This window comes from Aphelocoma coerulescens, chromosome 1A (assembly GCF_041296385.1).
Source record: "Aphelocoma coerulescens isolate FSJ_1873_10779 chromosome 1A, UR_Acoe_1.0, whole genome shotgun sequence".
In the NCBI taxonomy this organism is placed as follows: domain Eukaryota; kingdom Metazoa; phylum Chordata; class Aves; order Passeriformes; family Corvidae; genus Aphelocoma; species Aphelocoma coerulescens.
In genome coordinates this window covers 69,645,707-69,670,697 of record NC_091014.1, presented here as the reverse complement: position 1 = coordinate 69,670,697, position 24,991 = coordinate 69,645,707, and the positions used below count along the sequence as shown (strand labels likewise).

General features: G+C 46.2%; 2 protein-coding genes across 4 annotated transcripts in view; one reads left to right on the top strand and one right to left on the bottom strand.

Annotated features, from left to right (window-relative positions):
- The window catches only part of BORCS5 (BLOC-1 related complex subunit 5), a 64,832-nt gene extending 48,072 nt beyond the window's left edge, over nt 1-16,760 (top strand). Inside the window, exon 4 of the mRNA XM_069003428.1 lies at nt 13,019-16,760. Within this exon, the coding sequence (XP_068859529.1) occupies nt 13,019-13,249 (231 nt within the window). The 3' untranslated portion in view covers nt 13,250-16,760. The remainder of the gene's footprint in view (nt 1-13,018) is intronic.
- A 3,144-nt stretch (nt 16,761-19,904) lies between these two features.
- Nucleotides 19,905-24,991, bottom strand: part of DUSP16 (dual specificity phosphatase 16) — a 63,939-nt gene continuing 58,852 nt past the window's right edge. For all 3 annotated transcript variants that reach the window (XM_069003426.1, XM_069003424.1, XM_069003427.1), the window contains exon 8: nt 19,905-23,607. In XM_069003426.1, coding sequence (XP_068859527.1) covers nt 22,437-23,607 — 1,171 coding nt within the window. In that variant the 3' untranslated portion in view covers nt 19,905-22,436. The remainder of the gene's footprint in view (nt 23,608-24,991) is intronic.

Genomic DNA, 24,991 nt, shown 5'->3' with positions numbered 1-24,991 from the left:
TGCCATGCAGCAAATTGCAGTGTATGGGTTGTTTCATACCTATGAATTCTTCTATGGGAATAGCTCATTATTTTGAACAAATACTCCAGAACAGCCTGAACATGCATTTGACTTGTTTTGGTTTCCTTTTTTTTGTTTTTTTTTTTCTTCATCAGCTTGCTGCAAAAAAGTAAATGTGATGGGCTTCTCTAGTATTAAGTTAAATTGTCCAGAAATACATCCCTTAATATTTGGCAAATAAATAACTTTTGCAGGCACACAAGCACAGTATCACATCTCCCAATATATTTCAGCTTTTTAAAAGTATGAGCTGAAGTTCAATCATTCTTTCCTATAAGCAGAAAATCTAATGCATTTGACAAGGAAACCACTTTTATACACCAGCATTATATACAAGCATGTTGGAGCTTATCTCATGCATTTAAGACTCATAAATTGTGATTCAGCTATTCTTGTCACTGCATGTGCCCAACAATTTGGGGATTTAGGGATTTCAGTTTATCTTTTTGTGAATGCTGTGTGGCCTTTTGACCTTTATTTGCAATTACATTGTTTCTGTGACATAAAGTGGTTTTTTATCAGGGACACCCCATCGTTTGTGGCAAAACCTGCTGGGGAATGTGGTGTGCAGAAGTCATGGACATGGCTTTGTTCACCCTAAGGGAACGATGGGCTTGCTGTGGGCAGGGCCCATGGCTTTAAACCCCTCTCCTTAGGGGTGGGAGGGCTGGCTGTGGTAGGGAGAGCTTGTGGAAGTCTGATGTTCCCTGCTGGAAATTTAAGGGCAAGGTCCCTTAAGGTGGTGACAAAGGGAAAAGCTGTCCTAAGTGCAGGAAGCTGTTCCATGAGCAGGAATGAATGAGATCTGGGCCAGAAACTTTGGAAGGATGTTGCCTGGCTGGGGCCTGTGTCAGGCAAAGCTGTGGTGAGACTCAAGGTGCACTTCTGCTGTAAGCACACAGAGCTTCTACTGTGTGAAGCACCACAGGCACTTCTCCTAATTCCATCCCTCCATGGGCAGAAAGATCTGAAGTGCCTGGGATTCATCCCATGTTCCAGTCACAGCTGAGCAGTGTCCCTTCAGGGAATGGACTCAAATAAAGGGGAAGTTTCGGGGAGGTGTTTTTTGCCTGGTTTTTGGTTTGTTTTGTTTCAGGACTCTGCTGAGTGAGGTGTTTATTGCCATTCCTCTTAGTTATGGTTTCCCTGTAGGTGGTTTCAGACCTGAATTTCCAAAACTGTTTGCGAAATCTGTTTTCAGCAGACATGCTCTGAGAGTGATGCATCTTCTGACTAAACTGAATTAGGCCAGAAAAAGATAAATGGCCTTACTGAGTCCAAAATGCATCTTCAGCTTCAGGCCTTTGCTTTAAGGCCCATATGGATCAGCCCACGAAATTACCTTTCAGCCCATTAAAGGGGAGCACTCAGCGAGTCAAAAGTAACCCTGTTAGAAGAAGCCTGGCAAAAGTGAAAATGGAAATGTATTTAGTTTTGACACAACATATAAAGATCTTCTAGATGAGGCTGTGTTAACTTGCAAGCAAAATTGAGTCTTTTGGTTCACAAACTTAAATTACCAATTCCCCAAATCCAAGGAAAGTGGCCTGAGAATTGCTTGTGATATTTCTGAAAAGGGAAGGAACCTCGGTTGAAATGCCACTTGTATTTTCAAGGGATGTAATGCCACACTGCCTTTTAGAGAAAAACTAGGGAGCGTTGTGTTCTGTAAGAAATCAATACCTAAAATTTAGTCCTTGGCATCTTGGAAGTTGATGGATGAGGACTAGGACAATCTATCCAGCTCTTTATTTCTCCTCTCATCAGCAATGAAGTGTTGTTTATAAAGGCTGGAATCTCAACAGGCACCATCATGCAGAAATAAATGCACAGGATTATTAAGCTGGAAACATGTTAAGCTTCATGTCCTTTAGTTGATCTTGCTCATTTTTCTCCACTCTGATGTGCAAGTAGCTTGAATACCTAAGTGGTGGGGTGGTGTCTTAACCAGCCAGTATCAAAATATGAAAATGCTCTTGAAAAGGCTTCACAATTGTTACTTTAATATAGCGAATTAATGTCTTGCAGTGTATGCCTGAGGCAGATGGCCAGTGCTCTGTTTTACATGAACTTTATGAAGGGATCTAGCAGTTATGAAGGAAGAAGAAAGATTGTTTGCACTGGTGGCAGTCTGAAATCTGTTTTGCTGACATGCACTGCTTCGTCTGGTGTCATAAAAAAGACCAGTCCCTTGCTCCTAGAATGTATGTGTGTAATCAGTTCCATCATGTTCCCTTCTCTTCTGCTTTATGGCCTTTTGAGGAAAGATCCAAAATGGCATCCTTCCCACAACTGAATTTCCAAGGAAGAAAATTAGGTTTAAACAAGCATCTAGCAGTCAGAAAGGTTTGTATTGTTATAGAACTTAGGTGCTTAAGAAACTGTCACTGAAGATCCCAAGTCTGGCATGCAAAGCCTTTCAGTAACACTTTCATTGGGATTAGTGCACGGAGTTTATGATCATCAGGTACCAGAAAGAATATAATTCAGTTCCTTCTCACAGCTTGCTTAGACTAGGAAATTGGATGTCTTATTCTAGCCTTCTTTTTCCATTGGAAAAAACCTCCAACAGCCCCCTGCCCCAACATTGTGGAACTTCAGATAGGAGTAAGAAGTGCTAGATTTCATTACAGAGTTAGCAGAATTAATGTTGGATTTGGGTATGAAATGGATTTGAGATAGGAAGAAAGCAATTATCAGTCTGGGGTGTATCACAGCTTGTACTTCAGGAGAAATGAGAGTATGCTGATTGTCTTGCACAAAGCTGAGGGATCTCATCTGATACACTGTGTGCAGCTCTCATAATGCTCAAGGAAGGAGAGTTCATAACACAAGACAAGGGCTGTAAGGATATGTGGGGCTGGAGAACCTTGGGGAGGAAACTGGAAAAGGTTCACTTGTTTGGCTTAGTCAAATGATGGTAGAAGATGATATGATTTCTCTTTCTAAATAAGTTTGGCATTAACGTAGATTAAAAATGGCCTTCTCCCTCCCTGAAGGATTGTGTTGGTATAGGAAAAGTCAATTGACAAGTTTTCATTCTTAACTATTACCTCCTGTTCCAGTGCTGAATTGAAATTTTCAAGGTGTCAACTCTGCCCTTAAGTGAGAATTGGGGTGGGGTGTGGAGGTGCCAGGAATATTGGCTAGAAGCTTTTCAGCAGTTCAGTGTTTGTTTTAGACAGGTTAGCCAGCCTTACTTGCAAACATTTGGAGTTGCACTGATGACTTAAAGATGGTAGTTGGTAGACTTGAGGGAGCAGGGTGGACCTTGTGTTAGCAGCCCCATAATTAGCACTCTGATAACAATCAGATGTGATCTGCAGAGATGACTTCATGTTGAAAGCATTACGAAGCCTTAGTGCCAGTAATCTCCCCATCTTGCTTTTTATGAAGGGTAGGGTTTCCTAAATGTTTCTGTGCCATTGGGGCATGAATGCTTCTACATGAGAACATTTATTAGCCATTATTGCAATGCTGCTCTGGAGGTATGAAACATATGATTAATTAATTAATTCATGTGAGCATGGCTCCTGACTGGATGCATCAGCTACCTCTAGAAGCCTGGATAAAATGCTGAATTGTAGTATAGTAGAATTCCCTGTAATCGTGTGTATAAACTGTGCCAAAACTGTAGTGAACTCGATAAAAAATAAGACTTTTTAGCTTACTGAAACAGCAAGTGATGCATTTGAAGAGTGGCTGCTGGAACTTGCTGCTGCAAATTGTCTAAAAGACAAAATCCCAAATCAGATGACTTCCAGCTGAAAAAGAGGCTCAGGTAGTAGTTGTAAAAAAAAAATCAACATAACAGTAGTATATGGTAAAGAATTTATAAGAGTTTTTAAAGTCAGAAAGGATTCTTGGGTCATAGCTTTCTTTTCCATTTGCTTAATCCAGTCCATAGAATTTAATTCTTCCTTACACCTGACCTAAGGCTACACAGAAACTGAAGATGAACTGCTTATTTCTTCTGCTAGACTGTAGTACAAATTTTCAAATGCCTTCTTGCATTTGATCAATTCATTCTAGAGATGCATTGGTAGACATAAAAAAGAAGAAATACTCGGCTTTCTGTGAATCTTGAGGCCACTGCAGCTGAATACAGTAAAAATGAATGCTCAGAGTGGATCAGAGGTGGCACTACTGACACACTGAACTTTTGTGTGAGTCATTGATCTCTGATGGTTTGTACTCTTGTTACTGTCTTTTCAACAATGGTCTATAGCCTCAAAAGAGCTTGGTCTGTAAACAATCTACAGTGCTCAAGATTTCCTTGAGGCTTTCCTGAAGCCAGAGATTTACTATCCAGATGTTGTGACCTCCAGAAAATTGCTGGGACATCTGAGCTTCAGCACTGTGGATGTATGGTGGAGCCAGCCTTGAAAGTCTCTCTTCTGGGAATGAAGGAGTAGATCCTCCCCTTAACATCACTGGAGTGTACTTGGCTCATTTCATGTGCTTATCAAACATGGAAGCACTGATGTAAAGCTACAAATAGATATTTCAGGAGTTTTTCAGGTTGCCACTGACTGCCTTTGTTAGAATTGACATGCCTTTGAGTTTCCCTGGTGAAGGGAAGTTGATTTTTCATATGAGAAATGTGGCTGGCAGGAAAAGAGCTTCATCAGGGCTCTCAGGTGTGCAGAAATCCCCAGTTCCTGACTGCTGGGCTCATGTCCATGCACATCTAACACTTCAGCCTGCTTGCATGTGTCCAAGGCATGTGCAGAGCATGTGGAGGGAGGTCTGATGCACCCAGATGTGTTGGACGGGCAGTGGGAGTGTGTCAGGGTGTGTGAACCCAGCTTTGTCTGCAGTTCCCCAGAGAAAAAGAGGGAGTCTTAGATAATCCTTTTAGAACTTCACACACAGTTGGAAATAGTTAAAACTCAGCTCCTTTGCATTCTGTGAGAACAGATTTAAGAGCATTTTCTACTTAAATATAATTTTCTTCTAGTGTGTCTAACCCAGACTAAACACAGCAATACCATTCCCTTTTGAAAGACTTCTGTAGGATATGTGGAAAAGAAGACCTGCAGCTATCAGGTCCCATGTGTGAAGCTGAGAATAAATAGCAGATGGCTTGCAAATGTAATGATGATGACTATTTTCACTCTGAAATGAGAATGGTGGTGTTTTCTGAGAAACATCTCATTAATGATAGTGTGTATCTCTTTTCAAATCAAAGCTTATTTGTGATGGGAAAAACAGCTTGCTTAAAGCTAGTCATTCTGACATGTTGAAAGTACAAAACTGAAATTTATTATAAAATAACCCCCTAGGGGTAAACAGCATTTTTAAGTGCTGTTGTCCTGTAACATTCAAGCTCTGGCTGGAGATAGGAGTGTTGTGGGCAAGCAATGTGTCAGCAGTATAAAATCAAGAAACGAGGAAATTGAAGGTTGTGTTTTCTAGCAGAATTATTAGGTAGACTGAAATAAGAGTTGTGCAAGCTATCATTTAGGCAATAGATCTGTAACAGATACATGTTTTTTCTTTTCCAGGAACAGCTAATTGAAGACAGATCAGGAATGTGTTATTAATTCCTGTGGAATTGTGTTCCACAAAAGAGAGGTTTTCTGAGAACATTGCACACACAGGTGCAATAATCTTGTTTGGGTGGGGTATTTGTACTTATTTTTCTTAAACTTGGTTATTTAGAATAGGTATGGAAGCATTTCTGATGCTCAGGATATAACTTAACATTTTTAACCATGATAAATTTTAGGGGTGACTTCTTAGATGGATGTAGATTGTTCTACAAAAACAGCAAATGAAAACTCTAAAAAAGTGTTCTTATTAATCAAAGACAATGAGCTAGAAATTACTATGATCTTTTCTTGGTGACAGTTTAGAAAGCTTACTGGTGAAATCAGATTTTTTTTTTCCTTTCTGCTGTTTCAAGAATCTTGGGCATTTAAGTCTGGTACAGCCACAGCAAACACTGAGTTAGCATGCAGATGGTGCTTTTCATTGTGTGATCCTGCTGATTTGTGACTGTCAGACTGGTGGTCAGGCCAGCTCATGGGCCAGAAGACCAAACCACTGAAGAAGAGAGAGGCTGGGAAGACTGTTTTGAGGACTTAGGTGCCGAAGTAAGCTTGTGATTATTCAGCTCATTTGAAGGAGGAGGTTGTGACTGCTGCTTTGCAGTGCCCTGAGTTTCACTTGCTTTTGTGAATAGTGTAGCTGTTTTGAAAGACAAAGATGATGGATATCTGTGGTGTTGAGGGAAATATAAGAAAAGACAGAGCAGTAGAATGAGACTGTGATAGGAGATGTGTCCAAACTGGAGAGCTGGCTGTAGCACCTGCAGCACCAGATATTCCCCTGGCTGTCAGGTTTTGCTGCCCATCTTCTCCCACCTCTTTGAAGTGGGGCCCTGCTGGTTTTTTAAACACCTGGAAGTCTGTGGGTTCATTAGGTCTGGGCAAGAGGTAGGTATTGTTTCAGTCATAGCTTTGGGACTCTTTTTTTAGCACCAGTCAGTGATAGCAGCCATTACTTAATCTTGGGGGCCTGCCAGCTGGCCTCTAGAGGGGTGCTGGTGGCTCTGGGGCTCCAGCTGGAGCTGGGAGGGAGGTGTGGGCTGAGGAGGCCACACTCTTGGAGTGACAAACACAATAGGCAGGGAAACACTGACATAAAAGTGGAAAAGCTTATTTCAAGAATAAACCTTCTTATTCTTTGGAAAGCTTTTGTGTGTCCCAAGGCCTCCCAAAATAATTAAATCTTGATCCTACAGGTGCAGCAGCTTATCTTATGTTGATACCAATGTATCTACTATAGTACTAAGGGACTAAGCATGGGTTGAATTTAGATCTTTAGGAGTAAGGGCCTTGATGTACCTATTAATATTGCTATAACTCAGTTCCAGAGCCAGTTAAAATGGTTACTCTTCATTCTCTAACTCACCTATGATCTGTGCAATGCTTAGACAGAATAACCCTTAGCAATTTCTTACAGCAACGACAGATCACAGAGGGAACAAAAGGAATATTTTGGCATGGGATTTGGTCTTAGATGTGATAAGGAAAACCTGAACACAAACTATAGTTGTTTACCTGGCAGTGGGGCAGAGGAAGGATACAGCTCCATGAGAGCTGTACTCATGGCTGAAGCTGAAGAGAAGGGTGTGGGATCCTTGGCTGGGCATCTCTGTTTTGTACCCTGGCACAGAAGCTGCCCACTCAGTTTATCAGTTACCAGTGTGCGCCGAGTGGGAGGAACAGAGGATGTTCCTATCATCAGGAAGTCATCACGATCTATTGTGCTGACTTTGCGTGACTTTATCAAAGAGAGAGGGGAAGAGAAAAAAAAGCCATTCATTGAGCACATTTGTTTTCAGGCAGTACAGAAAGAGGAGCTGTCTTCAGTTTTAAGTGTGTTGATTGAGAAGTATTTTCACACCAGCACATCGTGACTAATACTCCATGCAGTCATGTTCCTGCCTGCCACTTTCTGATGTGGTTTGTGTGCAGCTGCAGGAAGATGTTCATTTAACCCCAAGCACCTGACAATGTGAAGGAAAGGCTGCTTGTGCTCAGAATGCTGCTGTAGCAAAAGAACTTTCTGGAATAAGGATTGCACCTTCATAGCTTTGTATTTCGGAGGGGCAGCCATAGGGGATGGGAGCTGTGAGGAAATTGTTGGGACAGAAGGACACAGGACAAATGCATGTCTGGCTGAGCTCTTGAAGACTGTTACTAAATGTGGGGGGAAGCAAAAACATCTTCTTGCCTTACTGGCATTTTAGGAGGGACTGGAGAAGCTGGGAATGTCCAAACATCCGCTTATGAGATGTATTTGTTTTGTTATGAATGTCAGCAGTGCCTCTCTAGAAACTTGATTCCAAGTTTAATGAACTTCTGATTGCATTTGCATGTTCTGCAACCGGGGAAAATGTGTCTAGCTGCAGTTTTCAGTCTCTCAGTCATTGAACTGACAAGATGTGACATCTCTTTCCAAGAGCTCAGGACACTCATGTGCCCATGACAGGGGTGTTATAAAACCATGCCAGGTAAGAAGTGTATATATATGTCTGTGTGCATATATGTATATGTATATATATGTATGTATATGTATATATGTATATGTATATATATATATATATATATATATATGTATATATATGTATATATAGTCACAGGTTTGTTTTCAGTGTGGTCTCTTGAAAAGAATTGGGCAGTGGCCAGTGCTGACCTCAGTCTTTTTGTGGGCTAAATTAATGTCTTTATTCTGCTTGGCAGTGTGGGCCAAGAAGAATTTTTAAATGAATGCAAGAATTTATGGTGTGCAAGATGTCTGACATTATCCTCAGGTTTTTTTGTGTTTCATCAATGTGGTGTTACAAATGGGCCTGTGTAATGCAGAGGAGACTCTTAGGGTTGACAATGTGAATGGTGTAGTAGGAGGGGCTGTGCTGGGGCCCTTTTAAGTGAGGAAATATCCATCTTGCACTGTTGTTGGAAGTAATTATTAATCTGTTTTCATTTGACAAAAGAAAAGCCCAGTAGATGTCATTTCATGTTTTAATGCGAAGCTGAGGCATAAATTAGTGTCCTGCCTGATGATAATCCACAGAGGAGGCATGAGCTTTGAAACAGAAACAGATACAAATTCTGAATGTCACTGGCTGTACAAAAAAAGTGTGTCATGCCTGGAGGGTGAGCGTTATGCTTGTCCATTTTTATGCTCCTGTGTGGAGGGCTGGGAGCCCTTGGCATGAGAGCCCTCTGCACTCCCTTGGAGCAGAGAGGCCTGAGGGCAAAAAGACTTTCCCCAGAGATAAGCAACCTTCCTCTGGGTCATGGTGAGAAAGTGAACCACCCCCAGTATGCCTTGTTTCTCTGTGGTAATAGCCTGTACCCAGTTGGCTAAGCTGGTTTCTACCCCACCCCCTGCCTTTCCCATAAAAGCCCCCTGTTTCTGCCCCTCAACAGGGAGTTCTTGTCCCTGGCCTCCCCTTCACAGGGGCTGCTGGACAATAAAAGCCACCTCTGTGGAACTGCTATACGAGGCTCCTGTCTCTCTGTTCCCAAGTTCGCCTTGGGTGATTTCACAACGAGCTGAATCACAAGAGCTGGAATCACTTGTAGCTGAGAAATCACTATACTTGGTGAAATCACTTGCTGCCCAGGGAGGCCTGCCACTGCCCCTGGAAGAGCTGTTCCTTGCAGGACACTCTCTCTAGGAAGGTCATGGCACTCTGGGTTGACCACCCCCGGCCTCCTAGGAAGCAATAATCCTGTGCTTCTGAAAGAAAAAACTGAAGAAACTCCTCCATCCTTTTTGATGTAGGAAGGGGAGAAAGATCCTGTCTTCTACTCTGGGCATGTCCAGCCTCAGGTTTGCTGCTTTGACAGGAGAAATGATTTTTGGAAAGAAATAACATATGCATTAGGAGCTCTCACTACTTCATTGAGAACACATCTTTTTTTCTCAACTCCACATGGGGCAGAAACTCTTCCTTTGATGAGAATTAGGACTCTGACCTCACATGCTGGGCTCTGCCCTCTGCTTTGTTCTGTTGCTTCTGAACAGGCTTCAAGTCCAGTCTTTTAACTCTCCAGAAACTCTTCTGGAGTCACTTGGTGATGGTGAGGTTGTCAGGGGGCTGGTGACAATGCTGCTTCACATCTGTCATATCTGATGGGTTCAGGGTGATGGGGAGTTGTCTGCAGCTCTGGTGGCCTGGCGCTGTAGGAAGCTTGAAGCAACCAGAGCAGAAACAATGGCTCAGATAAACACTCTCAGATGGCTGTAGGACAGTGAAGAACTACTGGCGCTGGGGTGTCTTGCTGGGCTTCCCAGAGAGCTTTACAGACTGGGATGGGCAAGAAGGCTGAGACTTGAATGTTTTCCAGATGAGAATGTGGCAGGGCTTTGTGGCAGGGACGTGGGAGTTGATGGAAGCTGTTCAGAGAAGGCAAGTTCACTCATTGACCCTCGAGGGTGTCTTGGACTGCCTTGGCTGTAGGCAAGGGAGCAGACTCTACCTCAGCTCCCCTTCTCCAGATGCTTTTTATTGCTACTGTATGAAATTAAGTAGATAGGAATGAAGTGGATTCTTATGTGCGTTCCCTGCTCATTATGGATTCCTGCAGGCCAGTTTTAGTGTCTGTGGTGGGTAAATGGGGCTGATTCTCAGAGTCTGAAGGCCCTGTCCGAGTGCCAGAGGAATGGGACTGCATGCCAGGAGAGGTAAAAGCACAAAGTCTGGCTCTGGAGGAGCTCACTTGGAGGGGGAGGAGGCAGGAAGGATATAAGTGTGTATTTAGGCCTGCTTCAAGGAAAGCAGCAGAGAGACATTGGCATTTATTTACAAGAATTAATTAGTTGCCTTTTTTTTAATAGTTAAAAAGACCAGGTTCAGACTGAGTAAAAATTGACCTTTCCTCACAATTGTTCCACTTCAGTCCTCCCTGTTGTGTCTCTGGCTGTGTAGCTGCTGTGGCCTCCCTCAGCAGGCAAACTTGGATGGTAGGTGTAAGGAAACCATAGGAAACACTCACTTCCACCCTTTCTCTTTCTTGTGAGGCAGCTTTTTTTATGGCCATTGTGAACGTGTCCAAAGGTAGCAAAGAGCTTGGAAGGCCCCTCTGCATTTCTTCTTCCTATTGCAGGTCAGCATCAGCTTCTCCCCTCGTTCCCTGCCAGTAAGTGGATGTTACTCATACACAAGGAGCCTAAAAGTCAGCAGATGGAAATTATTGGAATGGAGAGAAAGTGGGGGGCCTTGGGTGTTTTTTGCTTGTAAGCTTGGTTAGGTGCGAGCTTTGCTTCTTGCACAGTGCTGTGAGGCCATGTGGAGAACCTGCCAGTGGAGGAGAACTTCAAAACCAGAGGAGGTTTCTGCCCAGGTCCCTGCGCTGCTGCATTTAATGAGGCGTGCTGGCTTTTGGAAGGTTTCCCACTGGCTGCCCCTCCAGGCCACTGCCTCTCATTAGGTGGGATGTTTTTAGGCACTGGATTGAACTTGCTGGTTGGTGGTGGTCTCCTTTTTACACACTCCTCTTTACAGAGCTAGCGCCAAGCTACTAAATTATTCAGCTGGGGTTTTAATAGAAACCCCTGTGTAGGCTTAAATTGTTTCCACTCTATTTGGAGTTTCCTGCTCTGCTGGTTTTTATTTTGTCCCATGCATGAAGGCATGGAGGAAGGAATTCACAGGAAAGCACAGAGGCAAAGAGGAAGAATTCAGCCTGAGAGCAGTAGAAAGTACAGACGAAATAAAAGGTCAGTTGGTACTGTATCCAGCTCTGATGGAGGTGATAGGAGGGAAAATGCCCCCTGATCCCCGTGACAGTTCAGCAGAAACTTGTGTGTTTGTTTTCAATGCTGTTTGTAACTGAGGTTTCTCAATAAAATATTTTCTTGCCTGACTACTTTTGGCTAGGGCTTGAAAGGGACATTTGTGAGCACATACAGCTGCAGCAGTTTATCCCCAATGTCAAACCTTGCTGCCATCAGTGGGATGGCAGAGTTCTCTCTGCTGGGACCTCTCTCAGCGGGGCCTTCCAGTGTTGCACCATTTCCACCCAGTCCTCCCTTGCTGCAGGCTCTCCCCTACAGACCCACAGCACCGGACATGGGGTCAGGATTGCACCTGCCTGTTCAGTGCTGTGTAAGTCAGGTCAGGTCAGCACCATGTGTTTTCTTAGCACTGCACTGATAAATGTATTGTTCCTGATGACAGGTATGGTCACTGTCCTCCACCGGATGGGTTGACTCTGTCACACAGTTCAGGAGAGGGATGTTATTTGAACCTGTGCTTCTTGGCAGACCAGGAGTTCTCAGCATCAGTTCCCTGAGGCTGTTTCATGGTGAGCAGTGACCTCCTTCCTCTGGGAGTAATTAGATGGGAAAGGTTTGGGAAAACAGTGGTAAGAGGTGGCAATGGGCTAAAACTTCTCAGTGTGCGTCCTCTCCTGCCCTTCACTCACAGCCACTGTGGGCTTGTGCTGAGTCCCAAGAGAGGGGACTGCTTTCCACAGAGACATCCCAGTTGGAAGAGCCAGTGCACTGGAGTCACTGGGGTTGTCGAGCACAGATACAGTGAGCCAAAGCAACCGAGCTTTCAGTGTGCACTTGAGGGCTTGGAGCAGCCGTGTTACCGAGCTCCCGGAACACGTGGTATGTCTTAGGATGTGTAAAACTGCTTAAACCATCTGACTGGGCTGGTGTGTAAGGTACTGGCTGAATCCTGCCTGGAGATTGCAGGTCTGGCTGAACAGAAAAATGGGCTGTGAATTATAAAGGCTGCCTTCATCACTCAATGGCAGGAACAGCACTGCAGTTCCTGTCATTGTCATCATGCTCAAGCCATGTTTGGCTACTGACTGTGTTTAATTGCATGGCTAATTTACTTAATGTCTCTCCTGGGGTCACTTATGACACTCTTATTTTTGGGTTTCAGGGAAATTAGGGACACTAGCAATTCGCTGTGGTTCTCTCAAGGCAGGAGTTTTCCAGATGACGATGGTAATAACAGCTGTGGCTTAGTTGCAGAGTAACCTGGCTAAACAGGGAAAAATGAACACTGGCAACTATGGTAGAGTTTAACACTTGCAAATGAACGATCTCCAGTGGAAATATAGTTCAGGTGTAGGCAGAGGGCACAGGTTCCCTGGGTTTGGATAACTTGGAGGATGTGTGTATTGATTTATTGGGAAATCCCTGGCAGCACCTGTTGGCTTTCAGTCCTGCAAATGAAGAATTTTCTGATCAGATATTTAGGTATTTGGGTGGAGGTCATCTTATGTCCTCCCTGCTGTACAACTACGAATCATCCCATTCCGTGACAGACTGGTTATGAGGAGCTCCTCTGTACCTGTCTATTACCTCTGGTTAGTGGAGCATCTAAGGTGGTTGTTTTTGGGAATGACGGTGTGCTGAAAGGTCTGCGGCAGCAGTTGTCCTAATGAGCCCTGCTGTGCTTGTTGTTTTTACACAGATGGACCTCTCTGTGGAAACTCTTTACAGCCTCATGCAGGAGCGCCAGAAGAAGTACGCCAAGTACGCCGAGCAGATCCAGAAGGTCAACGAGATGTCTGCCATCCTGCGCCGGATCCAGATGGGCATCGACCAGACGGTGCCGCTGATGGAGCGGCTGAACAGCCTCCTGCCAGAGGGGGAGCGGCTGGAGCCCTTCTCCATGAAACCCGACCGGGAGCTGCGGTCGTAGCGCTCCGGCAGCTCCCCCTCCTCACCTTCCGCACTCCACGTTCGGCACGGCCGCGCTTCCAACAGGCTGCATTGGCGGCTGTTTGGAGCGGGCGGCGCTGCCACCAGACTCCCTGCCAGGGCACCGGAGGGAGAGCAGCGTCAGCTGCCAGAGCCGCACAGCCAGGAATCCAGGAGCTCCCAGAGGAGATGATTTACCGTTCCTTCACCTCCCTCCTCTTGCCCTCCTGTCTCCTTTGCCACTACACCGCCTGTGCAGACACATTTGTTTCATTGCTGGGACTAGTTGGGGTTTACAGAGGAGGAATTTTCTTTCATCTGATTTATTTTATTTTTTTTACTAAAAAAATTCAAAGGGATATGGGGTGTGACGAACCCTCTAACATAGTTTGTGTGCCACTGGGGTTTAGACAATTGGATGGCTGGAAGGTATTTATGAGATACTCTGGCCTTGGAAATACGTGTTTTATAGGTGAAAGTGTGGGAGCCAGGAACTGGCTTATTAAAATCTGCCTATCATCATAATTAACATGGTTTGCATGGCAGGGTTTTGGCATGTCCTTGAGGCTCCTCTTTCTATGGGATCCCTAATTTATGAGGCTATAAAGGAGTAACTGTTCTAGGTACGTCTGTTAATGTAAAGAAAACCTTAGTGTTCCTCTCCCCCTTGCCCTGGCAATGTCCCCATGCCTCAGCTGGTGGCATTTCGTGTCTGTCTGACAGGCACTGGTACCAACCTGCTCACTTTGCATCCCAAAGTTGGACACAAGGTGGTTTTTTTATTCGGACACTCCCGTTACCTTGGTGCTGTCTTTTTTACCAGTCGAGTGCAGCTGCTTCTTTACCTTCAAGTGGACGAGGGTGGAGGGGAGAGACACGAGAAGTCCTTTGGCCCTTTGTGTTGGTGTAGCTGCCCTTGTGCCAGGAGCTGGTGTTGGCACCTTGCTGAGCACCTGAAACCACAGGGCCCTTCTCAGCCACCTGCTCCAAAGGCAGTGGGATGTTCCTGCCTCCTCCCAGGCGAGCCAGGGCTGAAGAGCCCATGAACCCCAAGGGTTGTTGTATGTCAGGAGTGCAGTTCCAGTGGTGAGGAACAACCCAGCTTCCAGTACAGCACAAGGTAGGGTCACTTGCCAAAGGCAGCCTGCTTCGATACATCTTAGTGCTCAAGAGCATTTATTCAGCAAAAGGTTGTCTCTGAGCATTTGGAAGTAGGAGTGCAGTAGGTTTTTGTAATAATTAATGCCTGGTGGCAAGGAGCAACAGGCTGTGCTCTTGTTGCATTCCCAAAGGCCATGTAGTGTGAATTTTTGTCATGCAGACTGCAGCCAACTTAGAGGTGCATCTGAACCACGGTGGTGGTTGGATCCCAGGGCCTGCTGAACACTATGAAATGAAGAAATTAAGTCTTCTGGAATAATGCCCTGGGAAGAGGGACAGACTGCTTGCTTCAGGGAGGGCAGGGAACTCAGCAGGAGGGGTTTTTTTTTAGCAAAGGCAGCAGTGGGTCTCCTTGCCTGCTGCACCAACCCCAGAGGTTTTATACAGTTGAACATAAATAGGCATATGCTGTGTATTGCCCAGGATAAAACATCAGAATTCCATCCTTGTTCAAGCTTTCTGCCATGTTTGACACTTGGTTTGTTAAAAGCTTTCATGAGATTTAACCCATGAAAAGCTGCTTGTCATGGCCATGCCCTTGTCGGTCCTCATTGTCCATCATGGAATATGTCTCTGCCTCCCACCATCAGACACACAAGAATATTGAGCTACTTTAAATAGTGGCTGCAGCCCTTTTTGTCCTCTTTGTCCAGATGATGCTGTCTGGATGTTTAAAATGTGCAGCATTCAGCTGTCTGCCAGACGGGATCATGAGTGTCCCACGCCCCGGTGTGCTGGAAGCCTGTACCAGTGGGAAGATCCTGATACTGGATCTCAAGGCAGATGCTCTCTCCTGTAAGACACTTCTCTGAGGCTTGTAGACATTTGGCCTCAGGCCATTAAGTATCAGATCAAAGCAGGGCTCCCTGCAGTGCTAATGAGGGCAAAGGAAGAGTATTCCCAACTGAAGGCTGCAGGAGCAGGGCTGCAAATCAGTTCCTTCCTCATTTGCCAGAAAACACCAAGGCATTGGGCTGAGAATGGGAAAAAATGTTTATTCCTAGGAACACTGGCCTTTAAGCTTGTGGCTGTGCTGCAGAGCCTTACAGACAGAGCTTCTTGAACAGCCAGGGCAGGTTGTGGAAGGTGTAACAACTGAACTAGAAAGAAACTAGAGCTGAAATGTGAAGGCTAACCTTTTCCAATGTTCACAGGTCATCACCTTCATTCCATAGGTGATAGTCTCTCGTATGGGTACTGTAAGAAGCATGCACCCTCTAACTGTCCTTGAACAATGGTTTACAGTTTTATTTAAAACCTTGTCACTCTCTTCAGGAACTGTAAGTCTCTGGCCCTTTTGCTGAGGGGGAAGACACGTCCTGCCACATCTTCTTGAGCTGCTGTTTGTTGCTTGGCTGCTCCTTGTTGGCTTTGCTCCACATGCTGCTTTCAGCTTCAGCTGGTGATGCAGGTGATGCTCAGGGTGAGACTGACGCTTCCCTCCCACACTGTTTAGCAGAGGCTTGGAGATGTTACCTTGGAGAATTACCTTTCTGCTTATGAATTTCCTCTTCCAAGCCAAATGCTCTTGGAGGAGGCCTCAGGTATCTTTCTTGAACGTACCAGCTGTTACTTCTACCACAAATTTAGTGCTATGAATGGGGAATAATGTGGTGTCCTCCCCTGAAACCAGACATTGCTGCCCTTTTCTGCTTTCTGGGGTGGTGTGTGGTCTGGGGTACAGGCTAAGCTTCTTGAGACATGATCTTGTGAAAAGCTGGGGGAGCAGGATGAGTCACTGAAGCTGTGGTTCCTCTCTGGCCTGAGCTGCTCTGGCCCTTCCCCTGACTCTGCTGTTGTAAGTCCCCTGTTGTGCTGCCAGTGGTGCTCCTTACTGGTGCTCCTTGTGTCCCATGCTGGTCCCTGTGCTGCCCACCCAGAGCAGGTTTGCTTTGTTGTTTCCGTTGTTTTTGTCACTGAATGCATTGACAGGGTGCTAAAGTGCCAACCTACCTGCAGGGTCCTGTGAAGATCTGCTGAAGGGGAGAGAAAAGAGTTTTTGTTTGTTTCTTTTTAAATATATATATATTAAATTAAATATATTTAAATATACTTGAATATTTAAAGTGTGTTTTCCCCTCCTCTAAGCTTTTACACAGAAAGAGCAGAAATACACGTTGTCACAGGCCCATTGGTTGCATGAGCCAGCCCCTCTCTCACACTGTGTGCCAGTAGTTTCCCGAGGTACTGCTGTAATGTCCCTCCCGTTCCCAAGCTGCCAGAGGGTATTTTGATTGCCAGCCTTGTGGCTGAGCACTCCATGGTTTATGGGTGGTTACCCTGTTCAGCTTCCTCCTTGCTCCGTGTTCCGCAGCTCCAGCATTAAAACCTTTGGTGTGGCTCTTTTCCAAGTGTGTTGTTTCTCCAATTGCCTTATTGCTCATTCTTCATTCCCACTTTTCACCGCAGTGCAGGCGTATCTCAGCTTTACTTTGCACCCACTCTGTGCCACAGAGGTGCCTGAGTTCAGCTGCCTCTGCCCTGGGATTGTGAGGAAATGTCCCCAGAATGAAAATAAATGCTGGTTGGTTTTTTTTCCCTTAGTGCTGTCCCAATTCTGGTTGGCACTGATGTCCAGTTTGAATACAAGATGTGAGCAGCAATGCATGGGACTCACCAGCAGTGGGGTGGCAGCTAGAGCCTCACAAAATAATCTTCCTGGGGCCTGGGGGAGGAGGGGAGGATTCAAAGGGCAATTCTCAGTGTCAGCTGCCTAAAATAATCCTTTTTGTCTTTTTAAAAGCTTTGTATTTTCACAGCTGGAGGGTGAGCGCTGACCCCAGAGGGATGGTCTGGTTGACAAGGTGATGTTAGGTTGTAGGTCGGACTCAGTCATCTCAAAGGGCTTTTCCAACCTCGTTAATTCCATGATCCTGTGAAATACAGTGGTGTGCTGTGGGACAGTGACACAACCAGAAATAAATGGGCAGGGCTGTACTTTTTGTCAAAACACTGGGTATGTGAACAGTCTCTCTGTATGGAGAGGGTTTTGAGAGAACTTTCCAGTGCAGTTTATGTGTGTGTCCCAGCAAAAGGGCTTCCCTGACCCAGGTGTGGGCAGCTGACTGGGGATGGCATTCCAGCCCTGGAATCTGCAGAGCACCACTGCACTTCCCTCCACAGGAAGAGGCAGGAACCTGCTCTACTTCCAGGAGCATCTCTTGGGAACCTGGTGAGTTTAGGGAATCCCAGAATGGAGCTGTTTCCTGCAGGGAACAGGTTACTCTAACACACTTCATCAGCAGTTTAGAGGTAGATAAGCACCTGCAGCACTGTTCTGATGGCATTGGGAAAGTGGAGTGGTGATGGACTCTCACCTGCACAGGGGATACTGAACAAATGAAGAGAGGCAAATTTAGTGTTTCTTTTTGTTTTGCTGCTGTTTTGTTCTTTTCTAAATGGCCTGATGCCCCAGCCTCATTGTTGCCTGTAGTGTCACACTTCGGCTTTGTACAGCAGTGGAGCATAGTGACGGTCCCTGGAAACGACAGCTGAAATCCACCCCTCAAACGGAACAATCCCTTCCAGCAGGACAGTGCTCCAGAAGTGTTTGGCAGCATTTTACAAGCCAGGAAAGCAGCCCCTTCCTGAGGGGTGGGAGTTGCAGAAGGCAAGAAATAGCTCCCTTTCCTTTTCTATTTATGGTGACTCTTATTAATATTCTTGGAAGTGCAGAATTAGCTGAAGGCTTTACTGCAGAAACACTTCAGTTTGCCTCAGAGCAACCATTTGGACCTGAGGGCCAAGAAGTTCTTTGCAGGCAGGGTTCAAAGGGAAAGTGCTGTTGCCAGGCAAAGCTGATGTATTAGGAACACTGTTCTACCTGAATTCTCAGTTGTGGGTTTGTGTGTATAATAGAATAGTGGTACTGTGTATGCTACACTGTCGGAAAGTGCCAGAATAACTACTTTTATCACAGATTAATAACAAATACAGACTAGGCTAGGTGTATGGCTAGCTACAGCAAATGCCTGGCTAGGTAAGTTTGGTTGAATCACAGTAATTCTGGATTTAAAAAGTACCAGTGTTATTAGGACCCCAGTGCTGTCCCCCTTGTTCTGGGCTTTTCATTCCCCCACTTTCTGGTAGAAGTCAGTTTATAACTTGTGCTGTGAGTCACAGTGTACTGAGCATGTAGCTGATGAATAGTTAGTAAAGACAGTAGTTCACCTAACCACCACATTTCCACTCTCTTATCCTCCCCAGCCCCCTCAAAAGCAATGGATCATGCCTGATCCATGCTGGGGGGAGGTTTGCTGTTTTCAGTTCACCTCATTCTAGGAATGTCACTGTGATGGTTACATCAAGAGCCCAGTGACCTCAGGGACCTCTTCCCAGTAATGCCAAGCAGTGAAATGAAAATTGAGTCTTGACATGCATGAGGCACATTTCAGTTGCCCCTTGGGTTTTGACTGGAGGTGGAGTTAGACTGTCTCTTCCCAGAGCTGTCTGGTGGCAGGGCCAGGAGTGGAGGGATGGAGGGAACAGGAGCAGAGCAAGTCCTGCAAAGCAGGCAGAAGAGTGGTGAAAGCTGAAGTGAATGCTTCAAAAAACACAACTTGAGGGAACAGAGCTACTGCAGTCAGAAGTGGACTTTGGAGTGGGGTGAGCAGCTAAATCATAGAGGATTGTCATGGCAACCTGTTCTGGAGGCTAAACAGCTGATGATGCCATTGAATTTGCATGGTTCTTGTTTTCTTCTCTGAGAGCTGCTCCATCTTGTTTCTAGAAAGTAAGCACAGAAGCTCACACAGGTTGTTACCTGTGCTCTGACTGATGGTTCGGTTTCTTTTAGAGTTGCTGAAGATTTTGCATGTCCCTTTCTGGGATTGTGCTTTGAAATTCTCAAAAGAAAAAACTTCTGTTACTGCAGCTGAGTTTGAAGATGCTGTTACCTAAATTCACATCTTTGCCCTCTAAGGATACAACTGTGGCAGCCCCCTTTAATTCTAATCTATGCTATATTTGTGTGAGCCATTCTCTGAAGCAGCATGGGGGAGTGTGCTCCAATCTCAGCACGCAGAACTTGCTCTGAATGCTTCAAGTCTGACAGCATCAGTCAAAACAAGTATTTAAACGAGTAATTAAATAATTCTTCAAGTAAGAAGTATGGGAGGCAAGAACAAAGCATGGGCTTCGTTCTGGGTAACTTCATCAATTTGACATACTTGCTTCAACAAGACTGCACCAGCTGCCTGAGGAACAGGTTACTCACACCTGCATCAGACAGTGGAAGGTGTTGATGCAGACAAGTGCCACTGCTGCTCATCAACGGAGCAGAAGGGGATAGTCAGGGATACGTAAGAGGCCTAAATGGTTACTGGTGCTGTAAAATCACCACTGCTTGTGACAACTGGTCTAAAGCTGCTCCAGCCCTGTCATTCATGAACACACCTGCAGGGAAGGGGATGTTCCCTAAAGGACAAGGCCCCTCCTCTCCTGAGTGCTGGGGGGAGCAGGTCCTGCTGCAGGTAAAACACTCCACAACTCCTTCCTCAGCCTTCTGTATAAACAGGTACCATTTCTGATTTTATTTCATCATAACATACAGGTAATGCTCATGACACAACAAGATGAGAAACTCACATCTCTCTGAACCATTTCACCAGCTTGCCATACACCAAACATGCCAAGTACGCCACACACCAAATGCCATACGTTATATTCATATTGAACATGTACACATTTTTCCCTCTCACATCCTCCACTTTGCTTTCCAGACTTCTGCAAACCATTTCCAGTACTGTTCAGGGACAGGACTCTAGTTCAGGTATGAGCCAGGCTGGGCACCACCCTGTGCAGGACATGGGGTTAAGGCTTCCTCCTATGGGACCCTGCCCCCTGTAAGTACTGAGCCTACATCCAGAACACACTGGGAATCACGAGGAGCCACAAGACCAGACTTCAGTTCCTCAGAAGGCGATCAACCAAACCAGCCCCAAACACACAGTCTGAAGGAGCACAAAAGAGGAAGAATCTGTTTCTGCCTCTAGGGATTGATACGTGTTAACTCCCATTAACTGCTTTTAATCAAAGCCATGGGCTTTTCCTGAAGTGTGGCTGAGAGGAGCCCTGTTCAGCTGTTTACATAGGTAAATACACAGCTGAAAATAGTCGTGATGTAATCACTTCCACTGGAGATGTAAACAGTGACAAGTGGTAGCATGTTCCATGAACAGCCAACACCTGACACAGTGTCCAGGGTGATGTCAGCCATCATCCAGCACAAAGAGCCTCTGGGCTCAGTGACTCCTGGTGCTTCCTCTCTCTGTGCCTTTTGCACTTTTTAGGATCAAGTTAATCAATGCTGTAGCTTTCAGTGCTATTTTCAACGGTCCACTGTAGGAAATTAAAGTCACATCCTAGCCACAAAACAAAACAATGACAAAAACTTTCTCCACTTTTCAGTATAGTAAAACCTGAGATTTGAGTCACAAACTAGCTAAACTTACAGTAAAAAAACCCCAAATATAACCCAAGCTGCTGACTTTAATTAGGGCTTCAGTTTGCTGCTGACAATTTTTTTTTTAAAGCTGTTGTCCAGGGTTAATTATTTGTTACTACACTTTTCAGCTGCCTGCACTGAAATGGGACAAAACAATATAGTTTCCCCTCAACACACGTGTTCTGAGGGGTGCTGGGGAAGGCTCTGGGAGCAGGAAGGATGCAGCTTTACACAGTGGCTCTGGTACTCCCCCTTGCTGACCATAAACCTCTCATGGCAACATGCACATGTAGCCCAAGGTGAGCACCAGCCAAGGTGGGAGGAGAAGCACCTGCTTGCTGTCAAAAACATGAGAAGGGCTGTGCCTCATCTCCTGGGAAACCAGGGATGCGACACCTCCTCGAGCTGGAGATGTCTGCCCTGGGGTGCCGAGGGTGAGGACATGCTACAGCCCTGAGCGCCTGCAGTTCCACACTGGAACTGCTCAGTTAAGGACAAAAGCCCACCCCAACTCATTTTTACCTTAAAAAAACCCCAACACATTTGAATTGTTTTTGAGAAGTTGAATTGTAAATGGGCAAGAAAAGCCTGTTGTGGCCACTTGTACCAGCCGCTTCTCTTGCATGTAGCCCTACTTATCAACCACTCCATTATAGCTCAGAAGCCAAGGCAGCTATCCATCTCCCAGAAGCCAGCCTAACAGCAAACATACAAATACTGTATCAAAAGACTGGGGGAAACAGTCCTAAGTATGGTTCATTAATCTTCTTTTAAGAACTGCTGCTGAGCCAACTGAAACACTTGTGCGTAGACAGCTTTAAAAAAAAAAATAATCAAACGTGGCCAGTCATTACTTGTTCACATTGCTTATGAACTGACTACCAGCATGTGGCAGCCATAAAGCCCTAGTTTATTCTGTGTATCTTTGAGGTACTGTTTTTTTTTTTTTTTCTCTGAAGCAGCTCTCTAGCGAATCACCTAAAGCCTATCCATTAGAACAATAGTTACACCAGTATTTACATTTGTCTGAACGGTGTGTTCAGACCAGCCTTGCTGTAACCGGTCCCTATGGCCTTTGGAATCGCTCCCAGTCTCCTTTTCTTACAGGAAAAAGGTCTCCCTCCAGAGGTTGGCTCAGTGTCAGGGCTAAGGTGCACTGGTGAAGACGTGGGGAGTGGGGAGGGGAGAACAAAACTAGTTCTGACAGGTAGGAGTGTGGTTTCAGCGGAACCAGAGAAAGGGTCTGACACCAAGAGAGCTTCCTTGTTAAAAGCCACTGAAAGGACGTGCAATCCATTGCATAGAATTGCTTCCTCTGACAGGGAAAGGTCTGTGAAATGTTCTGCCCTTCTCCCGGGGAGGGGAGAAGAAAAGCCCAGCAGCACACTCGGGTCTCCTCGGGCAGAGGCCATTGTCACTTCTCTGCAGTACCAACCTTTCCCCGGCTCACACCGGAGCCTCCGTTTCTTCCCTCCCCCCACCTTTTTACCCAAAGTTTCAGATTTACGGGGACCTCTCACACGCTGGGGGAGCGGCCTGGAAGGGGAAGCGACTCTGGCAGAGTCACATGAGCCGCTGCCCCTCAGGACACTTCAATGATTTCCATGCTGCCTGAAAAACTTGACTGACTGCCTACTTTGCCCAGTTCCTCTCTGGATCTGTTATCCGCCAGGATGCTCTCCCCGAACTCCATCTGGCAGCTCCTGCGCTTGAACTGCTTCTCGAAGGAGCTCTCCTCGTGCCAGCTGCGCCGGGAGTCGCCGCGGTCGGCCTGGCGGGGCCGCCTGCGCACGGCGCCGGGCTGCTCGCAGCCCGAGGGCAGCTGGCTGCAGCTGTAGGCGGGGAAGGCGGCGCCGCCCCCGAACACCGCCGAGGCCGAGTAGAAATGCGAGGACTCGGCGGCGAAATACCAGCTGTTGGTGAGGGACGAGGGCTGCGGGGCCAGGATGTCCGAGTGCCAGCCCTTGAGGCCCAGCCCCGCGGCGGACTTGGCCAGCTGCTGCTGGCTGGTGGAGAGCCCGAACACGAAGTTGGTTCTGCAGGTGTCCTCCACGCTGCCGCTGCGGTGCAGGGGGTACAGGAGCGGCCGAGGCGCGGCCGTGCTGCCGCCGGCCCGGCCCGCGTGTGGCCGGGAGGCCGGGCTGTCCAGCGGCCACGGGCCCGGGGCCTCCTGAGGCGGGGCCGCCTCCTCCTGGTCAGGGCTGCTCTCCGGGCTCTGCTCCGACACCTCCTGCACGGGGGAGAACTGGCACAGCTTGCTGCCGCCCTCCAGCGCGGCCGCGTGTTTGTAGTACTCCAGCGTGTCTTCGGAGGATGCGAAGCCCTGCACCGATGCAGTCACGCAGCTGCTGCTCGCGGAGTAGGACACGGATTTGATATCCAAGGAAAAGGAGCGCTTCAGCCGGTTGCTGTCTTCCACCTTGTCCAGGGAGACGTGCAGCCCGTTTATGCCCTGTACCAGCGGGCCGTCCTCCAGCGGGGCCGCGTGCCCGCGGGGCGCAGGGCCACCGTCCGTGGGCTTGGGCTCCAGCAGCTCCGAGGCAGCGGCGAGGCAGAGCTGGCTCGTGGAGAGGCTGCTCGGCCCCGCTTCCAGCACCTGCACGTGCTCGCTGCTCTTCTCCAACTGCAGGAGTTTCAGCTTGCTGATGTGGCCAGGCTGGCCGCTCTGGTTCTTGATCTTCTTCTCAAAGTCCAAAAGCTGGCCCAGAAAGTTGAAGTTGGGAGAAATGGTTGGCCTCTTTTCTTTCACAAATCTGGTAAGAGGGGACAAACAAACCAAGAATTATTTCAAGCACCTGCTGCTCAGGTATAAGATAACCCTAAAGTGAGTGTTGTGGATGTCTACAGCTTGTCTACAGCCTATTCTTAACTTGGACTAAGGTTCAATCAAGCCTAAGTAACTTGAGGATGCAGTTAAAAAAAGGTACTTTAAAGCAAAATAATGCTGCACGCTCTCAACTGTTTCTGTAGCTTAAAGGTGGCTAAAAAGTGTGAGGGGGAAGGGAACATTTTAACTCTTCATGATGTCCACAAGTGATTCAAGTGAATAATTTTCCTTATTTATTTCACCAGTGGGATCTTTGCTACCTTGGTTTCTAACCAGAGTCAAGAACCCTGGGAGCTTTGCATGAACAGCACTTGAGCTTTAGCAAAGAGACCACTTCCCATGGGATACAGAGTGGACACCTTCCCCACCATTCCACTGACATCACATGTTCCTGTCACCTCTCTCATGTCACCACTGCACTGCCTACGCTGTTTGTTATTGTCAGGCAAGACAGAGAGCCCTGCTACATTCTGACCTTGTCCAGCAAGTGATTTCTACCCCACACTGTTATTGACCACTGATGTGATGATCAAAAGCAGAAAGGTGCAAATGCAGCATTACAACAAAAACACTCTCTCAAGCCCTGCAGGTGTTCAGCAGTAAAGGGCAACGGGATTGCCAAACCCCTGCAAGAGCTCACCTATTTTGGGGTGCTGTAGGAAGCAGCCTGGCCTGGCACAGGTGTGCCAATCCACTCATGCACTGAAAGTGCAATGGTACTGAAAATGTTTTGCTGAACCAGGATTCTAAATGTATGAAAGACTTGTATCACGTGATTTCTACTATTTATTTCAAAGTTAAATATAAAGACATATTTCCTACCTCACTGATTTGCAACACGGATAAATAAGTACTTTGCTTTTAAGAGGCTGCAAAACAGAGTTGCCCAAATCCCTCCTCCTCCAGTTTTGGTTTTTTTCTAAAAAACATTCCTGGAACTATGATTAACCATATGACAAAAGAATTAACAAGGGAAGAAACCTTGAGGAGCTAAATCTAGTACAAACACACATATAATGTGTCACTGGGAAAATTAAATACTATTAAAAATAAAACCTGTCTGGGGAAGTGTACAGATGATGAGTGTGCAGTCATTAAAAGCAGTGTGAGAAAAATGGAAAGGTGTACCTGTGTATGTGTGTTCATGCTAGCACATGAAAAATGTTGAAACTTGCATTTTTTATTTCTATATTTTTGAATTTGCCAAAGAACAAACAATACTATGACACTATGACCTGGAATATCAGGTTACACAAGCTGATAGTGGAAACTTCCACCATATGAAGTGTAACACTGGCAAATGGAGAAAT